Source organism: Stegostoma tigrinum, chromosome 47 (genome assembly GCF_030684315.1).
Source record: "Stegostoma tigrinum isolate sSteTig4 chromosome 47, sSteTig4.hap1, whole genome shotgun sequence".
Classification (NCBI taxonomy): Eukaryota; Metazoa; Chordata; class Chondrichthyes; order Orectolobiformes; family Stegostomatidae; genus Stegostoma; species Stegostoma tigrinum.
The window spans coordinates 1927001-1953323 of NC_081400.1; the positions used below are offsets into that span (position 1 = coordinate 1927001).

Consider the following 26323-nt stretch of genomic DNA (forward strand, 5'->3'; position numbering starts at 1 on the left):
AAAGATGGAAATAGACTACAATGATAGAAAAAGCTGTTTTAGCAAACCATTCCAGAGCTGAGCAAATCTAGTCATTCACAATTTTCCAGCGTTCTTTGGCTCTAACAATCCAAACCACCACACCTCAATAAAACTGGGAATCAGAAACACAAACCTACAAAGGAACACATTCTAGGTCTCAACAGATTTCACATTTCTTTCCTGATATATTATTAGCCACTCAATTAGAAATCTGTTTGTAACTGACTCTGCCGACCTGTATTGTTTACAATTCATTCAGGGCACCACTGGCGGACCAGCATTCATTCGCCATCCCTAACTGCCCCTTGAGGTGGCCTTCTTGAACTGGTGATCATGTACTGTACGTAGATCCATAATGCCATGAGAGGGAATTCCAACATTGTGACCCAGCAATACTAAAGAAATGTTGATATATTTCCAAGTCAGGATGGCGAGTGGCTTTAAGGGGAATTTCCAGGTAGTGGTGCTTCCATGTAGCTGCTGCCCTGACCTTCTAGATAGGAGAGTATATGGGCCTTGGTGGTGGTTAAGGAGCCTTAGTGAGTTGTGGGAGTGCATCTTGTAGATAGTAGACAGTCCTCCTAGCAAGCATTGGTGGTGGAGGGAGTGGATGTTTGTGGTCAGGGGTTGCTTTATCCTAGAGCTTCTTAAATGTTGTTAGAGCTGCTTCAACGAGGCAAGTGGAGAAGTATTCCATCACACTCCTGACTTGTGTCTTGCAGATGGTGGACAGGCTTTGGGAGTCAGGAGGTGAATTGTTTGCTGGATTCCCTCTGACCTACTCTTGAAGCCACTATATTTATAAGGCGTAGTTGTGTCTCTGGTTAGTGGTAACGCCCAGGGTGTTGATACTGGGGGATTCAGTGATGTCATAGGGCAATGAACAGGTTTCTACATTGGAGACGACCAATATCTGACACTTGACATTTGTCTGTCTTAAGCCTGACCTCATATTTGGACATAAACTGCTTGAGTATCCGGGAGCTGCAAACGGTAAACGTTGTGGAGCTTTCAGCGAAGATCCCATTTCTGAAACAGACAAATTAAATCTTTTTCTGAATGAGATGTAGCAGACTTGAGACATTACCTTTGTTTCGCTCTCCACAGATGCTGCCTGACCCTACAGAGTTCCTCCAAAGTTATCAGCGTTTGTTTCCAATCTCCAGCTTTCACAGCACTTTGCTTTTGAAACCCCCAACCCCACGGTCCCAGAAAGAGAGCCATTAGCACTGCATCACACAGACACACCCACTAACCCCTTGTTAAGTTTCCAGAGTGCAAGTCATTCCCAGGTATCCATTATTCTATACATAAACCACCCAAAAATCCTTGATTAGATTCCAATCTGCAACTCCTGGGTGTCTGTTATTCTATACATAAACCATTCCAAAATCCTCGATTAGATTACCCTCGGTTACTCAGCTCTGGCCCTTCCAAAATTCAGGAGCTGGAAGAAGTTACATTCTGAGTGAAACCAGTTTGCAAGTGCGCATTCTGATAGGCTTATTATATTCTCAGTGAAATCACAAGCAAACAGAGCAAGAAGCTTGGAGTGGCAAGGAACAGAGGTCCATTACCACAGACCATTCTGCTACTCAGCCAAAAGCAAACAACCTCAAGAACCATCCAATGTCACATTTTAATCGATGGACAAGAAATGGAAATAGAAAAAACAACTTTATTGCAACTGGAATCAACTACAAAAAGAATACAATAAACAAGGCGAAAAAGGAGAGGGCAGCAGTCTGTTGCTTGGTCCAGTGGCAAGGCAGCAGCGTGTGTGTGTGTGAATGTCAGAATGTTGCTCAGACACTGGGGGCTGACCTGAAAGAGAGAAAGGGGGAAGGAGCAAACATTTTAAATTAAAAAAAGGAGAAAGAGAAAAACTTCAGTTAAAGCCTGGCAGAGAGGACTGACTACATGTCCGGCTGCGAAATTCATAAATAAAAACTCATCTGACCAGGGAGCAGCAGCCAGCAACGTTAACCAAAATGGCATGCAAATGACACTGGAACTAGGAGCAGAGCAGGTCATTCATCCTACCAAGCCTGCAGCACCATTTAATACAAATCGAGGCTAATTGAACATTTCCAATGCCTTGTACCCACACTATCCCTCTATGCCATTAATAATCAAAAAATTATCACCCACTGCTTTAAACGTATGTAATAATTAAGCCACACAATCACAGCTTGAGGATGACACAAACTGTTGCACATTTCTCACTTTGAACAGTAGACACTAAAACAGACCAGCTTGACACCATTTCTCCATGCACTGTCCCACCAACTCTGGGTGAGGTAACAAATTTGCCTTTTAACATTTTGGTACAGGGAGGAATGGCGATGGACCAGGTCCCAGAATAACTCCATGATGTTCTGAACTACAGGATTGCTAACGTTGCAACACACCTTCAAGCAGTGCACTCAGCCATCTTCACTAAGTAAACCTGACCACAGATGACCAATTGATCTCATGGACCCACTAAAATCCCCATGACATTCCACTCGCCGTATCTGAAGGAACAAATCAAACCCAACTGGTCTCGCCAGTTTGGTTTTAAACTTACCAAATGGCACAGCTTCCCCTTTAAGTCATATTTTGTTACAAATACTGGCACCAGAACACAGCTGCTTTAAACATCACAAATATCACTCATTAACACGATGGCATTTGGCAGGTGTGAATTTAAACAAAAAATTGTAGTCATAAGAATTTCAGTACCCTTTAATTTGAGTATCACAGTAAGGATGTCTTGTTGCAGTCATACAGGGCCTTGGTGAGGCCACACCTTGAGTATTGAGTGCAGCTTTGGTCTCCTAGGTCTGAGGAGGGACATTCTTGCTACTGAGGGAGTCCAGCGAAGGTTCGCCAGACTGATTCCTGGGGTGGCAGGACTGACATGAGGAAAGACTGGGCATGTACTTGCTGGCATTTAGAAGAAGGATTTGGGGGGACGGGACGAAGAAGACGAAGAAGACGAAGAAGACGAAGAAGACGAAGAAGACGAAGAAGACGAAGAAGAGATGGGAAATCTCATAGAAACATATAAAATCATGATCGGACTGGACAGCTAGATGCAGGAATAAGGTTCCTAATGTTGGGGAAGGCCAAAGCTAGGGGTCACAATCTAAGAATAAAGGGTAAGTCATTCAGGACTGAGATGAGCAAGAAATTCTTCATTCAGGAGAGTTGTGAACCTGTGGAATTCTCTCCCACAGGAAACTGCTCGGGCCAGTTTGTGAGATATATTCAAGAGGGAGCTGTTTGTGACACTTGTGGCTAAAGGGATTAAGGAGTTATGGATAGAAAGAGGTAATGGGAGACTGAGGTTGCATGATCATATTAAAGGATAGTGCAGGCTCGAAGGGCTGAACAGCCCACTCCTGCATCTATTTTCTATGTTTCTATAATGGGCACATCATTTAGTTTACATTAGCCGTGGATCAGAGAAACAGTACAGTTCTTGGCCAGAGCTATATCTGGAGAGATCAGGCCATGAAAGCTAGATAACACGGGAGCGATTTGCCGGTGGGTACAGATCTATCACTTGTGGCAAGGACAGTGTGGATATAACCGAAGACATTTTTTTAAACAAAACAGTACCAGTGGTAGTGGGCGAAACAATCTTGATGATAACACCATGTGACATTGCACATACCACCAAGTTACATCACAGTAAGAGTTCTTTACTCTGCAGTCTCCATATTCTCTTCCTCTTCCTCAGCTCCTTCTGTGGCCTCCTCCTCTCCCTCCTTCTTCTCAGGTGGCTTCTCATATGCCTTCTCGGAGGGCGTCACTATCACTCCATCCCAAGTGGACATTTCCACAGCTAGACCTAACAAACAAAGTGAGAGATCACTGCTTCACACAATGGTCTGGTCACACAGAACCAAACACAAGCACATGTCAAAGCCCAACCTCCAAATACTCAGGAGTCAAAGTTATAATCATTCCTGGAACAGCAAGACAAAAAAGAGACAGTACCTAAACTGTAGTCTCCAGGACTCTAATTAATCTAGTGGAGAATCAGTGTGAAACCATTCCCCTTTCTGGAACTAATTCAAATCTTCAGCAGCTTTGTAAATAATTCTCAAAGATGTTTCCTTCATGTGTTCTTGTCATTAATCTGTGCAGTGTCCCAGAAGCTTGATTGACATTGCCTGGCACTCTGAGCTGACCTTCCTGCGTACCATTCAACATTTAACGCACCTTCTTGACATGTTCCTCATAACTTCTGGACTGGACAGTGGAACACAAACAGCTCTCATCTTGCCTCTTTGCCAGTCCCCTTTACCGTTGGGACCAGCCCTGATGCTGTGTCACTATCCTATCCCCTGATGCTTCCGTTTGTAAGCTCATGAGAAGGTGTGCGCAAAGATTTACTCTAAACCTGGGGTCCTCTTAACTTACCCCCTACAGCCTCAGAGAATTTGGCAGTATTAACCTGACCACTAGCCTCAACGCTAGTACACCTGTTCTAGAATTACTAAGCGGTGGCTCGGGACAGTCCCTTGTGCCTCACGTTCAAGGTCCATTTGGGCAGCCAAGTCACACGCTCTCCCCACAGAGCTCGAACAAATTTGGCCACTTCAATGAAGTGCTCAATACTGAAAAGCAATGCAGCCAGCACTCTAGGAGAAAAATCTGTGTGTCAGTCCCTGAATGCCAAGTTTTATTTTTTTTTTAAAAATCAAGCCAATAGATAAAGCCTGTGGTCTTAAAACAATGCATTAAATCTGTAGCACTGGTGTCCAAAGAAGGCACATATAAACTCAATGTTTCAGATCTAAATAATACCAAAATATTCACATGCTTGTGTTACAAATTAGCACAATAGACAAGCACAGATCTACTGAGGCTGGCCCTGCCTGCAGTGTGCTGAATATTCACAAGGCAACAGTTTGTTAAAAACAGCCTTACTGCTAACTTCAGTGACGTACTGATAAAGGAAAATAGTTACGTAAAAGAATACTAAAAAGAAACTAACCTCCCACTGCTTTCTGCCTACGTTTGGGATTACAGCAGCTGATGTATGTGACATTGAAGGGAGTTCAGAAGTGGTTTAACAGATTGACACCTGGAACGAATGGGCTGTCTCAAAGAAAGCTTGAACAGACTGGGTTTGTTTCCACAGCAGCTTAAAAAGTGAGGGGTAACGAAATGCGTAAGAACCTGAATGGTCTCGACAAGGTGGGCACAGGAAGGTGGTTTCCTCGAGTCTGGAACTTGGGGAGTCCAGTTTCTCAAGAACCTGGGAATATTATTCCAAAATTAGGGATTGTCTTTTATGGCAGAGATGAGAATTCTTTTCGCTCAGAAGTTTGAGAGATGGGAACGCTCCGCCACAGAAGGCAGAGCAAGTGAGAGCTCACGGAATATTTACAAGGCACAGATTTTTGTCTAGTAGAAGAATTAAAGGTTTTGGGTTTAGATGGCCAAGTGGAATTCAGAACCCAACGATCTTACTGAATGGCGCAGAAGACTAAAGGGGCCGAATGGCCTACTTTTGCTCTAATTCTCAAGTTCACAATGACCAGACGATGCATGCTTGGGTTTCTCTCCTCCTCCTCCTGTGAAGACCCTTGCAGTTTGCGTATAATCAATCACTTTCTGGTGCAAAGTGGTCAACTTCTGAGAGCACTCTACTGATCATGAGGATATTAGAAACCAGGTCAAGTCCTTGTTCAATTCATGCCCATCCACAGTGGCTGGTTGGATATCAGTCAGGGGCATGAAGCCCAGCTGATTTCTCACCTCCCCAGGCTAAAGGCAAAAGGCCAGAAGGGTAGTTTTCACTCTCCACCCCCACTGCCCAGTGAGATAACAACATGGGGATTCAAAGATGGCACCTCTTGTCATCCTTACAGGAGGAATTCCTTTTGCTTCAAATGCTTCACCATTCCAACTTGTCAAGTACAGGTGGTTTTGTGGAGAAATGGTTTAGATTCCTGGACACCCATATTTGGGAGGATGAGAGAGAAAGGCAGAGGGATAATGTCAAGTAGCACTTACTGCTGGCGTCTCCTTCTAACCCAAGGATTTTCCTGTACCCTCCATGAGAAAGGATGCGGACCAGGGTCTGCGCTGTGAAACACACTGTGTCCTAAAAGAGGAAATAAGATTCAGTGCACTCAGGTCGGTCACAAGGGAAACAGAAGACAAAACAACCCAAGCTCTGTTGAAAGCCAAAGTGCCTGCCCGAAGTTTGGTCACCCTTGCTGCTACACAGCAAGGTCTCTCAAATGAGAAGGGGATAAGTGAATAGACTGACGCTGTATCAGAAAGGTGGCACCTCAGCACAGTGCGGGTGTTCTGTCACCCCTGCTCCAGCATGTCAACTGCCATCATGTACTCAAGCTCCTGCAGCGGGGCTGGATATATTAGATTTCAGTTCGGGGAGGAACTGCTATTGAAACACCGACACATTCAAAATTCATTACTCAACTATTAACTGGCAGCTACATAAAAACTGAGCCCATCGGGAGTAGAACAACCCAGGTTCTTCAAGAATCGATGAGAGCGAGTTGCAGAGGTAGCCTCCACAAGCCTGTACAGGTGGCCATAGGAGCTTCAGCATCCATTTACACTAACTCTCTAAAGTGACAGGGTGGGTTAATAAGGTGGCTAAGACAGCATTCAACGTGGGCACAGAACCTAACTCAAAGAATTCATTTCGGAAGTTTATAAACTACAGGCTCAGCGTCAGCAGGAGTACTGTGGTGCCCAGATTGTCCACAACAAAAGGAAAACATAATGGCCTTTAACAAGGGACCAGGGTGGTTTACCAGGATGTGACCAGGGATGGGATGGGGAGATTAGAAAAGTTAGGGGTCTACTCTTCTCAGAACAGAGGTCACTCAAACAATGCTTTGGAAGTTGGTACATGGTTTCGGTACAGTCCATATAAAGAATAAAATAGAGCTTCTCTCTCAATTGGATTAACAACCTGAGACCACGGACCTAAAATCACTGGCAAAGATCTAAAGAGGAGGTGAGCAGAAATGTTTTCACTGAACAGCTGCTGGGACCTGGAATGCTCATTCTGGAAAAGGATGAATTCCACAGATAATTTTATGGGAAGGACCTGAATAGGGGTTTGATGATGAGCAACTTGCAGCAGTGTGTGTCAAGCAAGGGGACTAAGCAAGACTGCTCTTTCAAAAGAAAGAGCATCAACATGATGCGTCAAAGGGCTTCTTTCTGTTGTACAAAGTTTATAATGGAGCAGGAAGGGAGGAGATTTCTTCCACACACTTATATAGTGGTCTGAAACAGTTAGAAGGCACAAATGCACTTAGCTTAATAACTTCAGCTATTTTTAAGGAATGCAAAATATTGTGTCATACTGTGAGAGACAGAACCCTCTGTGAAGCCAAATGCATCTAATTCTCAGCAGCTTTTCACATCTTTCTTACCTGTTATCGACTCTTTGGAAGGTACTAAGGCCTTGCTGGGACATGGTACTCCATATGATGTACGCTGAAAGGATTCATTTTCTGACAAGTCAGATTCAGCAAACATCCCAGTTAAATGAAACAATGGCTCAGCAGTGAACTACCAGGCTCAGGGTCACTTTGAAATTCATCTGTCCCACAACCTCAGGAAAGCATGGTAAGTCGGTAACCTCAGTCTGAAGGAAGATCCTTACCTGCTGCTCAAGAGTCATCACTGTATGCACTCGAAAATTTCCACTTTCACAAGGGTCTGTAATTCCCACTGATCCTGGCAGGAACAAACCTGCTGCAAGGAGCTGTAGGCAGCGCCTGTAAAAGAAAACAATCAAGCATCAAATATTTGGTCTGATTTCACTCCCAAAACAGAGACGATCATGTCTCAGGCAGATGTGTCTTACAAATCCATGACAGTAGAGACTGCTCTGGAGCTCTTACTCCACTTTCAAGTTATGCATCTCTACCCCAAACAGGCACACACAGCCTGACGCCTTCATTTTCTCTGATCATCATCTTGCTGGAATAAAACATGTGGGAAAGAGGATCATCAAACCCACGGATGTACAGTCAACAGGAATCATCCCCATCTCCCTTCCTGGCACATACCTGAAGCCAACATTGAGTGCCAACGGCTGTCTGGATGGGTTGTTCATTACAGCAGAGTGGCCCTGCAGGGTAATTCAAGGGAACAGTCAGCTCCAGATGAAAACACTCTGGTCACTTTATACATTTCTTGTAACAAGTTGTCGTCTTGCCTTCTGCCAGCCACTGCTCCCTCTCAAGGCCCAAGGAAGTCACAACACAGCTCTCTCCAATCCTACAGGAAAGCACTCAGCAGACAAGAGTGGGATAGGTCAAGTAAAAGGCTTTACTTGTGCCACTTATTTACACCCTCAGAATGTTTCTGCGTTTTAGGAATTGTGAACTGGTTTTTCAGAAAGTGACAGAGATTCAAAGTCATCATCAGGAGAATTTAGGGGAAACAACAGGTACCTTCCCTAGGGTTTATTTAACATAAATGGTGATTAAAACAAGAGTTTAGAACAGTTACATGAACTATTTGAAGAGGACAACTGCAAATGGTAGAATTAAAACAGGGAAGTCCGGTCGAATGACAAATGAAGAGCAGTTTGCTGAATTTCCTGGATTTTACAAATCCCCTGCAAGACCCAGTGCCAGGAAGGAACTTACTGTCTCGAACTGATCGAAGTCCCTGCTCCTGAGAATTATCCAAACAAATCTGTCTATGCATGCAGAGGTTGGTGTTGGGAGTGGATAAAAGTGGGTTTTATTTGGGGCAAGTTACTGGAAATGGATGGCCACATGATGCTGCTCCTCAATGCAGCATATCCAGCAGGGATGGGAAGGGGCAAAGCCACCTTGCACTTCATTCCTTGGTCTGTAAATCTTAAAACAAAACTGCCTCTGCTGCCTAAAACACTATGCATGCCAGAAATCTGAATGCTTCTGCAGTCACATCAAAGTCGAAATGTGAACTTGGACCATCTCTCTGCAGGAGCTGGCAGACCTGCTGAGCCTCTCCAGCACTGTGTTTTTGTATCTGCGTCTCCTCCCATTCAGAAATCAAATCATCCCTGACGCACTCTCTTCCACACGCCACAGAACTACACTTCTACAGCCCAGAAGAAAACAAAACAAAACCGCTTGTTCCCAGGAGCAATTGTGAAATGGCGAAGAAAGAATTATTTCTCCCCTGCGCTGATAGGGTTTCTTAAGTAAAAAGTCAGACAGCCAGTAGTTAAATGGGCGTCACTAAGGGAGGGAGGGACAATACAGTAGATGAACAGAGATTTCACATAAGCTCAATCATGTTATTTTGTGACTACATATTTTTTAAAAAGTGTCTTTTTTTCACCCGCTGTTCTAAACCTGCCCTTCCTTCCATAGGAACAGTGGAGTTACTGCCTATTTTGTTATTTATCTGAGGGTGTGTACAGTGAAGTGTTGACAGGCCATTCATCAAGCCAGGCCTTATCCTGAAGGAGTACACACACAGTATTGCCAGCAGGCAGCTAAATAGCAGTCAGGACAAGGAGTGTTCCCTCCTTTCCGCACTTCACAGGCATCAAGTCCTACTGTAAACTGATACCAGCAGCAGTCAGCTGATTCGCACATTACCCATCTGGGCTTATACTGTAACAAAAACAACAAGGTGTGAAGCTGGATGAACACAGCAGGCCAAGCAGCATCTTAGGAGCACAAAAGCTGACGTTTCGGGCCTAGACCCTTCACCAGAAAAGGGGGAAGGGGAGAGGGAGAGGGTTCTGAAATAAATAAGGAGAGAGGGGGAGACGGATCAAAGATGGATAGAGAAGATAGGTGGATGGAGACAAACAAGTTAAAGAGGTGGGGATGGAGCCAGGAGAGGTGCGTGTAGGTGGGGAGGTAGGGAGGGGATAGATCAGTCCAGGGAAGATGGCAAGGTTAAGAGGGCGAGACGAGGTTCATAGGTAGGAAATGGGGGTGCGGCTTGAGGTGAGGGAGGCAGGGACGAGCTGGGCTGGTTTTGGGATGCAGTCGGGGGGGGGGGCGGATTTTGAAGCTTGTGACGTTCACGTTGATACCATTGGGCTGCAGGGTTCCCAAGCGGAATATGAGTTGCTGCTCCTACAACTTTTGGGTGCCATCATTGTGGCACTGCGGGAGGCTCAGGATGGACATGTCATCTCAGGAATGGGAGGAGGAGTTGAAATGGTTTGTGACTGGGAGGTGCAGTTGTTATTGAAAACTGAGCATAGGTGTTCTGCAAAGTGGTCCCCAAGCTGGCATTTGGTTTCCCCAACGTAGAGGAGGCCTTCTGCAGCCAGCTCAGTCCCTCACTGGATTAACCTGTCAGAGGCTCTTAAGAGCCAGATAAATGTGACCATTTGTTGCTGTCACCATATACATACCAGAAGATCGATGATCCAAGGTGTCAAAGGCTCAAATCCAGGGAAGCGACATCTCAAATCCTTCAGGAGCCGTATCAATACTTTAACTCTGAAGAAAGGTGAAAGCAGTTAGTAAAGCCACCCTTTTGTCTTTGTGAACATTGAGTCTGTGAGCACAGCATGGATCTTCAGGACCCCATAGCCTGAAGTCAAACACCCCATTAATACACTTCAAACAATAAGAATCTCAATCTCCGGTTTAGGATTTATGAATCAATGATGGAACTGTGTGAGGAAAAGCCTGTCCCATTGCTCCAGGACATTGAAAAACAACACCACAATAAGCAAAACAAGTAGAGTTTAGTTGTATAGGATATGTTAGCCAAGCCCAGGAATAATATTCAAACCTTGGCCTGTAGTTTAATGAATTATTCAATGTACATTCAAATGCAGAAAGTCTTTGTAACTGAATGCAAATGTTCTTCTCTTAAAAAGAAAATAATGTTTTTCTAAATCTGAATTTGAATTCCATCTTCACTGATAATTGGTCTCTGCTGATGTTTAGACTCAAGTGTAAGCCCTTGAATTTAACATTTCAGCACTCCCAATAACGCTGGCCGCTAATGGGAAATTGTTGTTTCGTTTAATATGAGACACCAGTCACGACTGATGATGTTTACCAAACGTACGGGTTGCCGAGGGTGAGCAGGGAGTTGCAACAGAACCATCACAACATGGATCATTCAGTCTCTGTTTCCTGCATTCCTCTAAATGGTAGCAGACACTGCTCCACATTCTAAACCACCCTCCCGGTTCTGGGCTGCATATATGTACACAAACCAGCAAGCAGGGAGTTAAACAGACAACTGTGGGAAATAAAAAAAGCTGGCAAAACAGCAATGGGTATTTAGGCACAAAACTGAAAGGAGGGCTCACATTGAATTCTGTGCAATCCCTGTCTTGGGAGTGGTTGATGCAAAGTGTTGAGAGACACTTTCTTTTCGAAAGAAGTAGCTTTATTTTCAGTTAAAAAAGAAGAGAGGATGCTTTACTCTGTAGCTAGCCCTGTGCTGTCCCTGTCCAGCAGGGACAGTATTGAGGGAGATTTTCTTTTTACTTTAAAAGAGTAAAGGCATTTTTACTTGCAGGTTTTTTTTTAAAAAGCGAGATAGCTTCAGTTACAACTTACTTTGTGTAAAAAAAGAGTACAGAGTGCATTACTCAATATCTGACCCCAGGCTGTCCCTTTCTGGGGAGTGTTTTTTTTTGGGGCAGTGGGGTCAGCATCAGGGGAGCTTCACGTTCAGTTTAATTTCAATTTTAAAAAGTTAAGGGTGCTTTATTCTGTACCTAACCCCATCCTGGGTGGGCTTGATGGGGGACAGTGTAGGGTGGAGCTTTGCTTCATGTCAAGTTGGGAAAACAGTAACGAAAGAAACTTGATATCTATCTCTACCATGGTGTAGAAGAGTTTGCTGGGCCAGCGTAGTGAAGTATAATTTAGCCAGTGTTCACCGCTCTTGGGAACACTTAACATAGATATTAGCTATGTGAAATGGAGTAGGCTCTTTTCTACACTTCTGGAATTTTTCTCCTCAAATAGCCAGAACATTCAAAAGAGTAAACAAATTTGGATGCAATATTTGGACAAAACCAAGCATGACTCTTTATCCAGTGGGTTGTACAAACTCAGTCAGTACCACCTTTAAATACGAAGAGTGTAGAATAATGAAGTTATTTCTTACAACTTTCAGAGAACAGGTTTTCCCTAGGAGTGGAATCAGACACTGACTTACGTGGACTGTGAGGAGTTCTCCTCAAACCAACGGGCATGACGAATTGCTGCCAGAGCACTCTGCAGGACTTTGATGTCCACTAGAAAGTAAAGCCATGTTACAAGATTAGCAGCAGAAAGAGAGAGAGAGAAAAACAACACATATCTTACCAGTGGAGACAATCGGATACCCTCAATTTTTAATAAAACAAAACAAGCTTTCAACAGGAATATCTATTTTAAAAAACTCCTGCAGTGTTTCTGTCTATAATATGTTAATACCAATATGAAGAAACAGATTATATGAGGAGACATTGACAATATTAAAAAAGATGTTTGTTCCCAATGAAATGTGAACCCTGTCAGTATTTGAAGATGGGTGGGAATTTGCAGTTAATGTAGCAAGTACTAGGTTGAACAACCCACACCAGTTAGCCCCAATAGATCAATTCTATTCTGTATTACAGTGTAACGCATTTAAAACTTTCACCCATGAGCCTGACAATTTCAATAAAATGGGGCAAACTTTAAAAGCAATTATTCAATTTACGAAGCTCCCACAGCGTTTCAGCACCAAGGCAAAGAGATCGGTGGGTTCCAAGTTTCATTCTGAACTGTGGGGTACAGTGATACAACAATCTTGGCATGGGAAGTGTGAGAATTAGTTGTGGCGGCTTGATGGTTCTCTGCTGACTGCCTGCTGGAGTGTACATGCAAACAATGGACAATAACAAGATTAGAATCTATCTCCCACAGCTTCATGCCACTAACTGCATTCACAGGTCAGAAAACAGTTACCCAAAATCCACAGATAACAATGAATTCCATTCGATTTACACGTCCTGTCACAGATGAGCAGGTCACTATCTAGGATGATTTGGTGGTTTGTGTGTGCTTAAGTGTACTCATTGATCAAGGAGGGAAACACTGCACCAAGCTCCAGGTATGGAACCGGTCAGGATTTCCAATGGAATGGATCGCATGCCAAGATATTTAGAACTGAAAAGTTACAGAAAAAATGGCTCAGCAGTCCAAGTGTCATTGCTATTTGAAGGACTGCGCTCCAAAGCCTAAGTTCTGACCATTACAAATGGGTGCTATTGAGGGAATACTGTTTTGTTGAAGGTTCTGGCTTGCAATGGGACACTAAAAACTGAGAACCTGTATGCTTTCAGTAAAGCGGTTTTCAGTGTGCGGTTATTTCAAAGCAGAGCAGAGAACTTGCCCACGATGTTCCAATCATTCCTACACACAGGAGTAGACAGCATTGGGTTTATCTTCTCTGGACTATTAGGCCACCCTCACCATAAGTTGGCAGCTACGTTGCTTCAGGGTTGTTGTGCATTTTGGGAAAAGCAGTATTGGGCAGGTTAAACAATGTGAAGTTTTCAGAATGTTTATATGCAGTAAGAATACTTACAATGAAGCTCTGGGTCAAGTTTACGTAGGTTGGGTGGGACTGTGGTGATGAGGATTTTGACAGTGGCATCAGGTGAGCTGATCTCAAAACCAGTCTCGTTGGTGATCATAGTGAGAACTGGATGCAAGAGGAGAACAGTTAGTGTAGTCAAACACCAAACCATTTTTAACACCTGATTGAAACATAGTTGTCCAGAGAAGGCAATCGTCTGGCTGTACAGCTTGATGATATCACGCAGCTCAAATAAAACCAAGCAGCAATTCAACACCACCGCTCCATCAATTTCTTCCTTTGGATCCTGAAAAGGGATATTTTTCTGGGATACAGAGGCAGAGGTGCTGAGACCTCTGCTATCCAATCAGGTACCAAGCGCTGGGGAACACTGGTCACTTGCAGAGATACTGACCAAATGCCACCCTGCTGGAGGAAAAGTCACTAACCACTGATTAGGAGTTGGGCTCTGGTCAAATCTACTTCGTCCCAGCTGACAGCAGAGATTTTTTTAGAAAGGGTATTCTTTCATGGGACATGGATGTCACTGACAAGGCTCTCTGTTACCCATGATAAACTGCGCTTGACCAGGGTTGGCGACTGGGCCAGACAGCAGTTAATAGTCAAGACATTGCTGTGGGCCCAGGATTACACATAGGGCTGACCAGATAAAGACTGCAGATTTCCTGCGTTTTTAATGACAGTCCATGATAGTTTTGTGGTCACTACCACTGGGATTGTCTTTTTATTCTAGATTTAGTAACAGAACTTCAAATTTATTAGCTGTCATAATGAGATTGCCCTTACACATGAACCTGGGCCTCTGGCTTCAAGTCCAACGGTTTCACCAACATACCGACTCCCCTGTTGTATGTCTAATGGTGCCTTTATATGGGTCTTGGGCAGAATTCCATCACAAATACCAATTTATAGGGTCAACACGGCAGAAACAGGCCCTTTGGTCCGACATGTCCGTGCTGACTAGATATGTTAAATTGATCTAGTTCCATTCGCCAGCATTCGGCCCATATCCCTCTAAACCCTTTCTATTCATGTCCCCATCCAGATGCCTTTTTAATGGTGTAACTGTACCAGCCTCCACCAACTCCTCTGGCAGCTCGTCCATACACGCACCACCCTGTGCTTGAAAATGTTGCCCCTCAGGTCCCTTTTAAATCTTTCCCTTCTCACCTTTAAACCTATGCCCTCTAGTTTCGGATACCTCTACCCTGGGGAAAAGACCTTCATTATCAACCCTATCCATGCCCCTCATGATCTTATAAACCTCTATAAAGGTCACCCCTCAGCCTCCGACGCTCCAGGAAAAATAATCCCAGCCTATTCAGTCTCTTCCTAAACCCTCCAATCCTGGCAACGTCTTTGTAAATCTTTTCTGAACCCTTTCAAGTTTAACAATATCCATCCTATAGCAGGGAGACCAGAACTGAACACAGTATTCCAAAAGTGGCCTAACCAATGTCCTGTACAGCTGCAACATGACCTCTTAATGCACTTATCAACAAAGGCAACAAATGCCTTCTTCACTACCCTGTCTACCTGTGACTTCAGTTTCAGGGAACTATGAACTTGTGCTCCAAGGTCATGTTGTTCAGCAACACTCCCCAAGACCAGGTTGTTAAACTCTACTCCAAATAGCAGCAAAGGTTTCTATCATTTACTTCTCCATTGTGTCCCTGATCTCTCAAATGTTATTTGACAACAGAGCAGACACAAGATAAAAGGAGAAGTTACTGCAAACTTGTACTACATCATTTAGCACCAAGAAAGCATTATCCACAGCAACCATGCTCACAGCAAGTTTGATAATTCACAGCCTGTCTCTCTCAAACCCCTGCCCTCGTCCAGACCGAGTACAGTTTGATGTCAGGACTGCGCTCATTACAAACTAATTGCAACTGGTCAAACCTCATTCCTTGTCACAGTAAAGACCCTTGCACACATCTGAATTCAAAGGACTATTTCTCACTGAACTTTTAACACAGTCAGTTCCCCTCCCATTGGAGGAGAGTTTGTTTGCCTGAAGGCATTTTAACAAATTTAATCTACAGTATGTCACAAATAGTGTAATGGACATGACAGCGTTAGTTACTAGAACTCTCAGCCATCTCCGTTACGGTTCTAGATACGAGCTCTACAAACTGCAGGTCCAATAGTTACATCTACAGCACACTGGTTTTTCCATCTTGACTTTCTGGGGACAAGACAACAGGCAATCCACGAGTGGTTTAGTCACAACACTTAGGACCTTCATGCCAGGTAAAACCAAATCACAACGTGAAAAATAAATACCAGAAGGGAAAGCTATAAATGACAGAATGAATACTAAAGAGACAAGATTAGCAAGCACTTACTCTCAGATGGTTCCTGGGCCCGGAGGGTTTCTGCCACCTTGTTACCTAGAGCAGCAACAGCTTCCACTGAGGGCAAACAAGAATTTAACAAAAAACATAATTACATTTGATCTGAGAGCCATTTTGCACAGTTGGTTACAAGCTGAACAATAGCATGTACAGACAAAAAGTGAAAAATAAAACACAGCGCTGCTGCAGACCCTTCCTCAGAACAGCTAAAGACCAATGGCCTCTTGGCTCAGATGTTGGAGAACTTACTGGGTGTTTCCAGGACTTTGCATCTTGAGTGTCTCGTTTTTGATGAATGATATTGTGGTGTTGGAGGAAGCTAGGGATGGCCCAAGATTGAGCATCAAGTGTGAATGAGTGAGCCACTTGGAGGATTAGAGAAGCTCACATTACAACAGTCAAGAGTCACACAACACCAGGTTATAGTCTAGACATATTTGAAATCACAAACTTTCGGGGCGTTGCTCCTTCATCAGCTCACGTCTGAAAACTTGTGATTTCAAATAAACCTGTTGAACTATAACCTGATGTTGCGACTTCTGACTTTGCCACTCCAGTCCAACACCGACACCTGCACATCAGGTTACAGTATTGGAAGGAAAGGGTTGGACAATCCACAAGGTGCACAGGAATGACGTGAGAGATATAGCCATAACAAGTACAAATTTCTTCAGTGTATTAAGAATAGAGCCAGAGAAGATAGCGTGCACTTTTGGTCTTCCCGCTGTACAAAGAGGTTGTGAAACTTGAAATGGTTCACATAGGTTTACACGGATGTTGCCAGGGTTGGAAGGTTCAAACTGTAAGCGGAAGCTGGGACTATTTTCACTGCAGCAGCAGAGGATCAGGGGTGACTTCATAGAGGTCTATAAAATGAGGGGCATGAACAAAGTGAATATCCAATGTATTTTTCCCATGGTATGGAGTCCAAAACTAGAGGTCATAGATTTAAGGGTGAGAGGAGAAAGATTTAGGAGGGAGGTAAGGGGCCACCTTTACATGCAGAGGGTGGTGCGTGCATGAAATAAGCTGCCAAAGGAGGTGGAAGAGACTGCTACAATTACCACATTTAAAAAGGTACCTGAATGGGTACATGAACAGGAAGGGCTCAGAGGGCCCACCTGCTGGCAAACAAGACTAAATTAATTTAGGATATCTGGTTGGCGTGGACGAGTTAGACCAAAGGGTCTGTTCCCGTGTTGTACATCACTATGACTCTAAGGGGAGAAAGTGAACTTTCTGGGCTCAAGTCCTGTCTGCCACAGAGATGCATCATAACATCTTTGAGCAGGTTGATTTAAAAAAAAAGATCAGATGGGGACGTTTGTGGACACAGCAATTAAATTTTGCAATATGCAGGCTCATGGTGACTAAACCATGGGGATTAATTTTCAATAAAACTAAGTGCTATAACAAGAAACAGTCACCGTAACAGACAGACAAATGGGACTGACTGGCTAAGATAACAGCCCTGCATGCTCAGGATTTGCTGTTAGACACCTTGCTGCTGCAGAGTCTAAGGAAGACATTATTAGAACCAGGCCCAAGGACTGGGCAACAGAACCATACAAGGAAACCAGTCACATCAGGATTGCATGGAAATTCAGCAGCATTTGGGTTAGGAGACATGATAATGGCATCAGGGTAGAATTAGATCCAGAACTTTGACAACGCAATCCTGATAGAGTGCTAAAGACATGCGTTACATATTAAATACAACCATGAAAGGACTGTGACTGAGGCACTCCCTTGATCTGTAGGCAGTACTCACAAGTTGGCAAGATCTTTAGGATAACAACAAGATCAGCGACATTATGACCAGTCATCATCGTTCCCTTCTTGTAGGAGCCAACTTGACGGACTTCCTCGATTTGCTTTAGGGACAAAAGACAGGATAACAAAATAGATTCAACATTTAAACACAATAAGCATGATCAAAGTGGCACTAGACCATCACAACATAGCCTCTGTCTTCACTATAGACGTTACAAAAATAGACCAATTCTAGTAAATCGGGAGATGGAAATGAGCGAGAAACCTCATGAAATTACAATCACCACAGAAGTGGTGCCAAGTGAACTGTTGGCTGACATGTTTGAGTCCAGAGGGCCTTCATTCTAGAGCCTTAAAACGGGTTGCTGATGAGGAAGCAGATGCATTGGTAATGGCTATCCAAAATTCTCTCAATTCAAGAAAGTCCCATCAGACCAGAAAGTAACAGATATAACTCTCAATTCAAGTAAACAGGAAACTACAGGCTAGTTATTTTGTCGTCTGTCATGGGGAATGTACAATCGATCATTAAACAGATTACAGCTGCATGCTTTCAGACAGACCCCTTTAGACCACTGAAGCCCAATGGAACCAATCTCTCCTTATGGCTTGCCCTGGTATCAGCTCAGTGAACCTCTGCTGCACTCCTGACGAGCAAAGTACATCCTCTCCTAGGTAAAGAGTCCATTGTTGTGGTCTCACCAAGGCCCGGTAGAACTGTAGCAAGACATCCCTAACTCTGAAAACACAAGTAATCAAAACCACCTCCAGTAAGGATTCACACCTGACTCTCCACCCTCTCGGCTGTCAAGGGAAAGCTGAAAAGGAACAGGAACAAGGGATGCACAATTCTTGTAGGCAAAAGGCCATTTAAAGAGTCAAGGGAGTAATCACTCACCTTTGATCACCAACATCGCCTTTTTGTTTTATACTGCATGGGCTCTAAATAGCGCAAGGCATTCCTTACACCTCTGCGTCTCTCTGTCTTGAAGACATTTCATAATATGTACTACTTTTGAGTTAGTTTTGGTCATCTGCCCTAATATCTCTACATTATAGTTGGCATGTTTTACCTTAGTATTGACCCTGTGAAGAACTTTGGGGTGTTTTAATACATTTAAAAGGTGCCGTATGTAAATATTAACACAAACCCATGTAACAGCGACAGCAATTGTGCAACTTACCACTTCAAAGTTGCCTGGAGCCACAATCAGGTTGTCAATCACATTGTTAATCTTGGTAACCAAGGACAGTATTGAGGCCTAGGAAATTGCAATATCTCAATTAAGAGAATCACTAGGTGACAGATTGATTTCAAACGTTTTCATAACATGATGGCTTTAAATGCTGAACCTCCTGCTTCCAGTCATACAACGACAGCAAGAAGCTCTCAAGCCTCTCCATTAGCTGCGGTGGAAGGAACCATTTCAGAAAAACTAGGGTAGCTAGTTTGCAACCACGTCACTCCAAAAAAGAAACAGACCAACTGCATGGGCCTTTTGAACACAAAGGTGTCATTTGTTAGCAATCTACCAAAGTCCTGGAAGTATCCAGTCAGACAGGCTAACTCTCTTTAGCAGAGAGACAATTTCTAACCCCACATTTCAAAAGGAATTGAGAGGTGTTAACCAGAACAGCGATAATACAAACTGCAGATGCTGGAGAATCCAAGATAACAGTGTGTGGAGCTGGATGAACACAGCAGGCCAAGCAGCAGAGAAACAGGAAGGCTGACGTTTCGGGCCTAGACTCTTCATTAGCCTGAACAGCACCAGCTGTGGAAGTGTCATGGCTCCAGTGCATGGGGACCAGCTTGTGCTGGTGGAGAAGGGTGCTCCCTTACTGATTGGGGGTTGTTCAGCATTACTGATGGGAGTGGCAGGGAGAGCCACTTTGCAGCATCTATTTCCCACATGGAAACTCTTCCAAGCTGCACTGACACACCCACTCCTGGTTGTTTGGGAAACCACACCACCAAAGGATTGTATGGTTGAACTTCTGGTGGAAATTAAACTTTTGACCAGCCAGTATATTGTTAAGAGGTGCTCATTAACCTGCCCATGCACTTCCACATTCTTACCTGTTCAGATGGAGTGGGAGACAGATCCTGGTTCCGCTTCAGTAAGGCTTCACTTAAAGTAGTTTCATCAGGGGCAGGCTTCACCCGGGGAAAAGCCATTTCACACTGTGACAGGATAACAGAAACTTATCCATTTGGAAAAATAAAACTTGGGAAGCACATAAAGTCAAATAACCAATTTGTTCTCAATAAATAACGGACAAGGCACGAGTACCCGGTCAACATAAAACACAAAGTGCAATACCAGCAAGCAGTGAATGTGGTTAAATGAAATGTCAACCACAGGACAGGTAGATAGGGCAAAGACTTCCTGAAACGTTGGGTGGTTCAGAGACAATTGGGCCCTTCAGTAATAACCAGAGGAGTGACCATTGCAAAGGACTTCAACGGCAGGATCATGGTTTGGAAACGGTATTACACTCAGCACTGTGGAAGATCGAAGGGATTTGGGTGCTTATGTGTACAAGTCCCAAAAGCTCAACTCATGATTCTGAGATGCTGAGCCCCCATAACCTATAGCCTCTTTGGAATTCTATGACCCACTAAAATGTCCTCCCAATTCATTTGAGACCCTATGCTCAGAGCAATCCCTCATATCTGTTACCAATCTAGTTAACTTTCAATACACTCCTCCCAGATAACTATATCAAAACTGTACACTGTATTCCAGGTGTAGTCCCAAGAAGGCTGTACATAACTACAGTAAGACTCAACACTCCTACTTATTCCCTTTATGGAGCAGTACGGTTAACACACTATTTGTTTCACTTGCTGGACCTGTGTGTAAACTTTGCAATTTGTATTCAAGGACACACAAAACTACTCAATACTAATATTAATTAGATAAGGGATCGGTAGTAACAATACCCATTTAAAACAAAAATGTCTGCTTTGATTTTTTTTTTAATCAAAGTGGATAACTTCATATTTCTCCACATTTGTCTCCCTAGCATCTTGGTCACCCACTATTTCTGAATAGTTTCCTGGTTTATCAACATGAGGATAGGCACTAAGAATGTTTAGTATCTCCAACATTTCCTTATTCTCCATCACAAATTTCTCCTGCTTCTGTCTCAATGCGATTCAAGTTGAATTTTGTTCAGTTATTTCATGTTTGCATTGTTCTAATTGAAACCCCCTGAAACATTAAATCTTTCTCCTTAATGTTGACAAGCTCAAAAGACTCAATCACTTCTGGGCCTGAAGGACTTCATTGGTCAGAACAGAGTACAGGAGTCAGAGACAACACAGTGTGGAGCTGGAGGAACACAGGAGGCCAGGCAGCAGAGGAGCAGGAATTTTACTGTTTTGGTTTGAGATCCTTCTTCAAAAATGGGGAGGGGGAAACAGAGGTCTGAAATAAAGAGAGGATTGGTCAGTAAGGTGGAAGGGGCGGATAGGTGGCCTCATCCCATGTCCAACCCTCCCTCTTATCCCCGCCTTCTTAACCTGACACAACCTTTCCAGCTTCTCTACTATCCACTCCATCCATCCCACTGACCAATCCCCATCTCCCCTAGCTGCATTCACCTATCCTCCCCAGCCCCACCCCTCCTCTCTATTTCTGAGCTCCCTTCCTGCAACGTCAACTTTCCTGCTCCTCTGATGCTGCCCGGACTGCTGCGTTCCTCCAGCTGCACGCAGTTACCTCTGATTCGAGCATCTGCAGTCCTTACTATCTCTGACAAGAGTTGGGATGTCACGTTGCAGCTATACAGGACATCGGTGAAGTCATTTTTGAAACACTGCACGCAGTTCAGGTCGTCCTTCTATAGGAAGGATTTGTTAAACTTGAGATTGTGCAGTAAAGATTTACAAGAATGTTAGATAATAAAGTGTGAATCTGGATGAACACAGCAGGCCAAGCAGCATCTCGGGAGCACAAAAGCTGACGTTTCAGGCCTAGACCCTTCAGAGAGGGGGATGGGGTGAGGGTTCTGGAATATATAAGGAGAGAGGGGGAGGCGGACCAAAGATGGAGAGAAAAGAAGATAGGTGGAGAGGAGAGTATAGGTGGGGAGGGGATAGGTCAGTCCAGGGAAGACGGACAGGTCAAGGAGGTGGGATGAGGTTAGTAGGTAGGAGATGGAGGTGCGGTTTGGGGTGGGAGGAAGGGATGGGTGAGAGGAACAACAGGTTAGGGAGGGAGAGACAGGTTGGACTGGTTTTGGGATGCAGTGGGTGGAGGGGAAGAGCTGGGCTGGTTGTGTGGTGCAGTGGGGGGAGGGGACGAACTGGGCTGGTTTTGGGATGTGGTGGGGGAAGGGGACATTTTGAAGCTGATGAAGTCCACATTGATACCATTGGGCTGCAGGATTCCCAGGCGGAATATGAGTTGCTGTTCCTGCAACCATTGGGTGGCATCATTGTGGCACTGCAGGAGGCCCGTGATGGACATGTTGTCTTAAGAATGGGAGCGGGAGTGGAAATGGTTTGCAACTGGGAGGTGCAGTTGTTTATTGCAAACCGAGCAGAGGTGTTCTGCAAAACGGTCCCCAAGCCTCCGCTTGGTTTCCCCAATGTAGAGGAATGTTGCTGGGACTAGAGGGTATGAGTTATAGGGAGAGACTGAATATGCTGGGTTTTTCTCTCCAGACCATCGGCACCTGAAGGGTGACTTGCAGATGTTTATAAGGTCACGAGGGGCATAGAAAGGGCAAATAGCCAAGGTCTTTTTTCCTAGCATGGGGGGAGTCCAAAACTCGACAGTATAGGTTTAAGGTGAGAGGGGAAGAATTTAGAACGTACCTGAGGGATAACCTTGTTTTAAAAACGCAAAGCGTGGTGTGTGTATGGAATGAGCTGGCAGAGGTAGTGGCAGAGCGGGTACAATTACAATATTCGTTTGTTATCTGGACGGGTATATGAATAAGACGGGTTTACAGGGATATGAACCAAATGCTTGCAAATGGACTAGGTCAGATTGGTATATCTGGTCAACAAGGACAAGTTGGACGAAGGGTCTATTTCCATGTTATATGACTCTGACTGCTCCAGGTGAGGCAGGTGGATTGAGCGAAGTAAACATCAGGAGCAAACTGGTTAAACCAGCTGGTGTCTTACAAGGTAGAAGCTGCCACTCTCACCAGACCACAGTCAACCAAGTCATCAGTGTCAAGTTATTTCTCATTAACCAAAAGAAATGCTACATAAAACATTCAAATATTTCAAAAACACCTCCCATTAATCAATTACACTCCAAATTCAGCTATCTTGATGTACAAAACATTACAACAACTTGCTTTAGTCTGCTTTTTCACAGAATAATCAATGGATCAAGAAACCACTGCTTCTTTCCGAACAGTCTCATTGAGTCTTTGAATGTTATACTGAACGAGTCAAATAGGTGCCTTGGTTTAATGTCTGGCCTAACGGGCATCAGTGGAGTGTTCGTCTCAACAATGCGCTCAAGCTTTAACATCAAATGGAAGTCAGGCTACAAAGCACCAAATTCGTGGAATTTACAGAGCAGATATAAAGCTCCAAATGCTTGCTCTAACAACAGTACACACACAACCCAACTTTCCTTTTCATGGAGGTCAAGTGGACCCTACATATTGCCCAATGAAGCAGGCAGACATTTGAATGTAACAGAATAACCAGAGGAGCCCAGGTGGTGCCAATGCACTGTGCCAGCTTTAACAAGCACTGTACATCGGCCATGGATTAGCGCAGAGCACTGTCCCCCAAGTCAAAAGGCCATGGGTTCACAGCCCAGGAACATCAGGACAAAATACAGGCCAACAAATCAGTGTGGTAGTTGAAGGAGGGCTGTGGTGTCAGAGGCGCTAGCTTTAAGGGAAATGTAAAAATAAGGTCCCACCTGCCCTTTCAGATGGACAAAGTCAGAAGTTACTTGTCACCAGGTTATGGTGCAAGAGGTTTATTTGAAATCACAAGCTTTCAGCGTGTAGCCCCTTCATCAGGTGACATGAAGGGAAGCGCACTGGGACAGAATTTATGCGTGGAGATATAACAACAAGATAATTCAAGGTAATTAAGAGTATCAAAAGATAAGTACAACAGAACAAAGAACAATCCAGCACAGGAACAGGTCCTTCAGCCCTCCAAGCCTGCGCCAGCACATTTTGCCGTTCCACACTAGAACGGTCTTCACTTACAGGATCCATATCCCTCTATTCCCTTCCTATGCTTGTATTCATTCAAGTGATTCGTGAATGCTACTTTTGTGCAAGGCACATTTTTCACACATCTCTTTTGAACACCCCCATGGTACCTTGAATCTGTATCTCTAGTAATTGACCCCTTCACCCTGGGAAAAGACCGCATTCTTTTCACACTATCTAGGCCATGCACAATGTTATGAACTTCTTTCTAGCTGCCCTCCTGCATTCTAGTGAAAACAAGCCCAGTCTATCCAACCTTTCTTTATAGCTAAAATTCCCATTCCAGGCTACATCCTAGCAAACCTTTTCTATTTCCTTTCCAAAGCATCCACATCTTTCTGGCAGTGAGGGGACCAGAATTGTCAGCAATATTCTAGGTATGGCCTAACTAAACTTCTCTAAAGCCGCAGCATAACTTGACTATCCTTGTAGTCAACGCCCCTTCCAAAGAAAGCAAGCACGCTGCTGTAGGCCTTTTTTAAACCACCTTTCTACGTACACAGCCACTTAGTGATCTGTGGATCTGCACAGCAAGATCCCTCTGCATGTCAATACTCCTAAGGGTTCTGCCATTCACTGTATAAGTTCCTGTACTTGACCTTCCAAAATGCATTTGTCCGGATTAAACACGCATTTGCTATTTTTCTGCCCGTACCTCCGAATGATCTATAACCTGCTGTATCCTCTGACAATCCTCCTCACTATTCTCAATTCCACCGATCTTTGTTATAATCTGCAAACTTACTAATTAGACCAGCTATGTTTTCCTTCAAATCATTGATGTAGATCGCAAGCAGAGGTCCCAGCAGTGATCCCTGTGGAACATCACCAGTCACAACCTTCCCTTCTGAAAAGCATTCTTCCACTGCTACCCTGTCTCCAATCATTAAGTCAGATCTGTATCCATGTTGCCAGCTCACCTCAATAACATGTGACTTCATCTTTTGTACCAGTCTGCTACGAGGGACCTTGTTAGAGGCTTTACTGAAGTCCATGTAGACAACCTCAGCCACTTTTCCCTCAATCATTTCCATCACCTCCTCAAAAAATTCAAATCAGTTATTGAGGCACGGCCTCTCCTGCATAAAACCATGCTGTTGAGTGTTAGTCAGTCCATTTGCTTCTAAATGCTTATAGATCTTGACCCTGAGAATCTATTGCACTAATTTCCCTACCACCATGAGGCTTAGAGGCCTGTAATTTCCTGGATTATCCCCAATACGCTTTTTAAACAATGGTTATTCTCCAGTCCTCTGGGACCTCACCTGTCACCAAAGAGGATAGAAAGATGCCTGTCAGTGGTCCAGCGACGGGCTTTCTTCCCTCCCTCAATATTCTGTGATAGATCCCACCAGGACCAGAGGACTTATCTATCTTAATACTTTTTAAGACACACATCACCACTTCTTTTTTAATAGCAACTTGGTTTAGTAATGCGACTCTCTGTTCCCTGAGATCACCCCTGTTCCAATTACTTCTCTTTCACAAATACTGGTACAGAGTTATCTTTTAAGACCTCTCCACCGACCTCTTCTGGACACACACAGACACACACACAGACACACACACTCACTCCACTGTCCTTGAGTGGGCTAACATTTCCCCACAACAGTGCTCCCCAATAGTGTGTGAGTAGAGTATTGACAAGCAGAATAACATTTCTATGCAGGTGATCAAAAAAGTGTTAAATGGTGTAAGTGAAGTGACAACAGCAGACTAGCAAGTGAGGGGATGACCATTCTTAGTTACCTGTAATTATCTTGCCATTATCTCTCTGCATATAAATTCTGTGCCGGTACAGGTCCTTCCACTTCAACTGACGAAGGAGCAGTGTTTTGAAACTTGTGATTCAAATAAACCTGTTCGGACTGTGACTCTAGCACCTGCAGTTCTTGCTATCTCCTGTTGGGGCTCTTACTTGGTGTCATGTGATCTCTGACTATGTCTACCCAAGTCGAACACTGGCATCTCCACTCTCAGGTGGAGGTAAAGGAGCCCATTGTAACCACTCAAAGGCAGGCTCTGGCATCTAGGTCAATATTCACTCCAGCAACTCCCTGTTGTAGTTTACCCAGTCATTACCATACAGCTTAATGTGTACAATTAGCTAACATATAACAATGACTGGGTGTCAAAATTGTCTCATCGGCTGCACAGTGCTCTGTGACGTGTTGAGAAAAGATACTGTCACCTACCACATAGAAGTCGAATGGGATGTGAGGAACGAATGGTCTGAACCTGTTTACGTTGGAGAGAAATAAAAGTTTCAAATTAATAAAATCTGGATTGTAACAGAAAAAATCTTTAGCAAACGACTGTCTCGTGACACGTACCCCCCAACTGGGCCACCCCTTGCACCAAAACGTCCACGGCCACGTCCTCTGTCGCCTCTGCAATAGAAAGCATATGAA

At 44.1% G+C, this 26323-nt stretch overlaps 1 protein-coding gene across 2 annotated transcripts; it reads right to left on the reverse strand.

Annotated features, from left to right (window-relative positions):
- Nucleotides 1-1679: 1679 nt before the first annotated feature.
- ilf2 (interleukin enhancer binding factor 2) lies at nucleotides 1680-26323 on the reverse strand. 2 transcript variants are annotated; one of them, XM_059642964.1, is made up of 14 exons: nucleotides 26246-26323; nucleotides 26108-26150; nucleotides 19786-19890; nucleotides 18890-18967; nucleotides 17704-17806; nucleotides 15924-15989; nucleotides 13561-13677; nucleotides 12163-12241; nucleotides 10388-10475; nucleotides 8082-8143; nucleotides 7673-7787; nucleotides 6037-6127; nucleotides 3715-3859; nucleotides 1680-1845 (listed from the first exon to the last, which is right to left on the reverse strand). In XM_059642964.1, the coding sequence occupies exons 3-14, from the start codon at nucleotides 19882-19884 to the stop codon at nucleotides 1827-1829; spliced, it is 1062 nt and encodes a 353-aa protein (XP_059498947.1). In that variant the 5' UTR covers nucleotides 19885-19890; nucleotides 26108-26150; nucleotides 26246-26323; the 3' UTR covers nucleotides 1680-1826. The 2 variants fall into 2 exon arrangements, with proteins under 2 accessions (XP_059498947.1, XP_059498948.1); XM_059642965.1 differs by having other exon boundaries at nucleotides 3683-3859.

Coding starts and splice junctions, on each gene's coding strand:
- ilf2 (XM_059642964.1), bottom strand. CDS start 19,884: ATGGCTTTTCCCCGGGTGAAGCCTGCCCCTGATGAAACTACTTTAAGT. Junction 13,678..15,923: donor GGCCCAGGAACCATCTGAGA/GTAAGTGCTTGC, acceptor TCTTGCATCCAG/TTCTCACTATGATCACCAAC. Junction 12,242..13,560: donor ACTTGACCCAGAGCTTCATT/GTAAGTATTCTT, acceptor TTTACTTTCTAG/TGGACATCAAAGTCCTGCAG.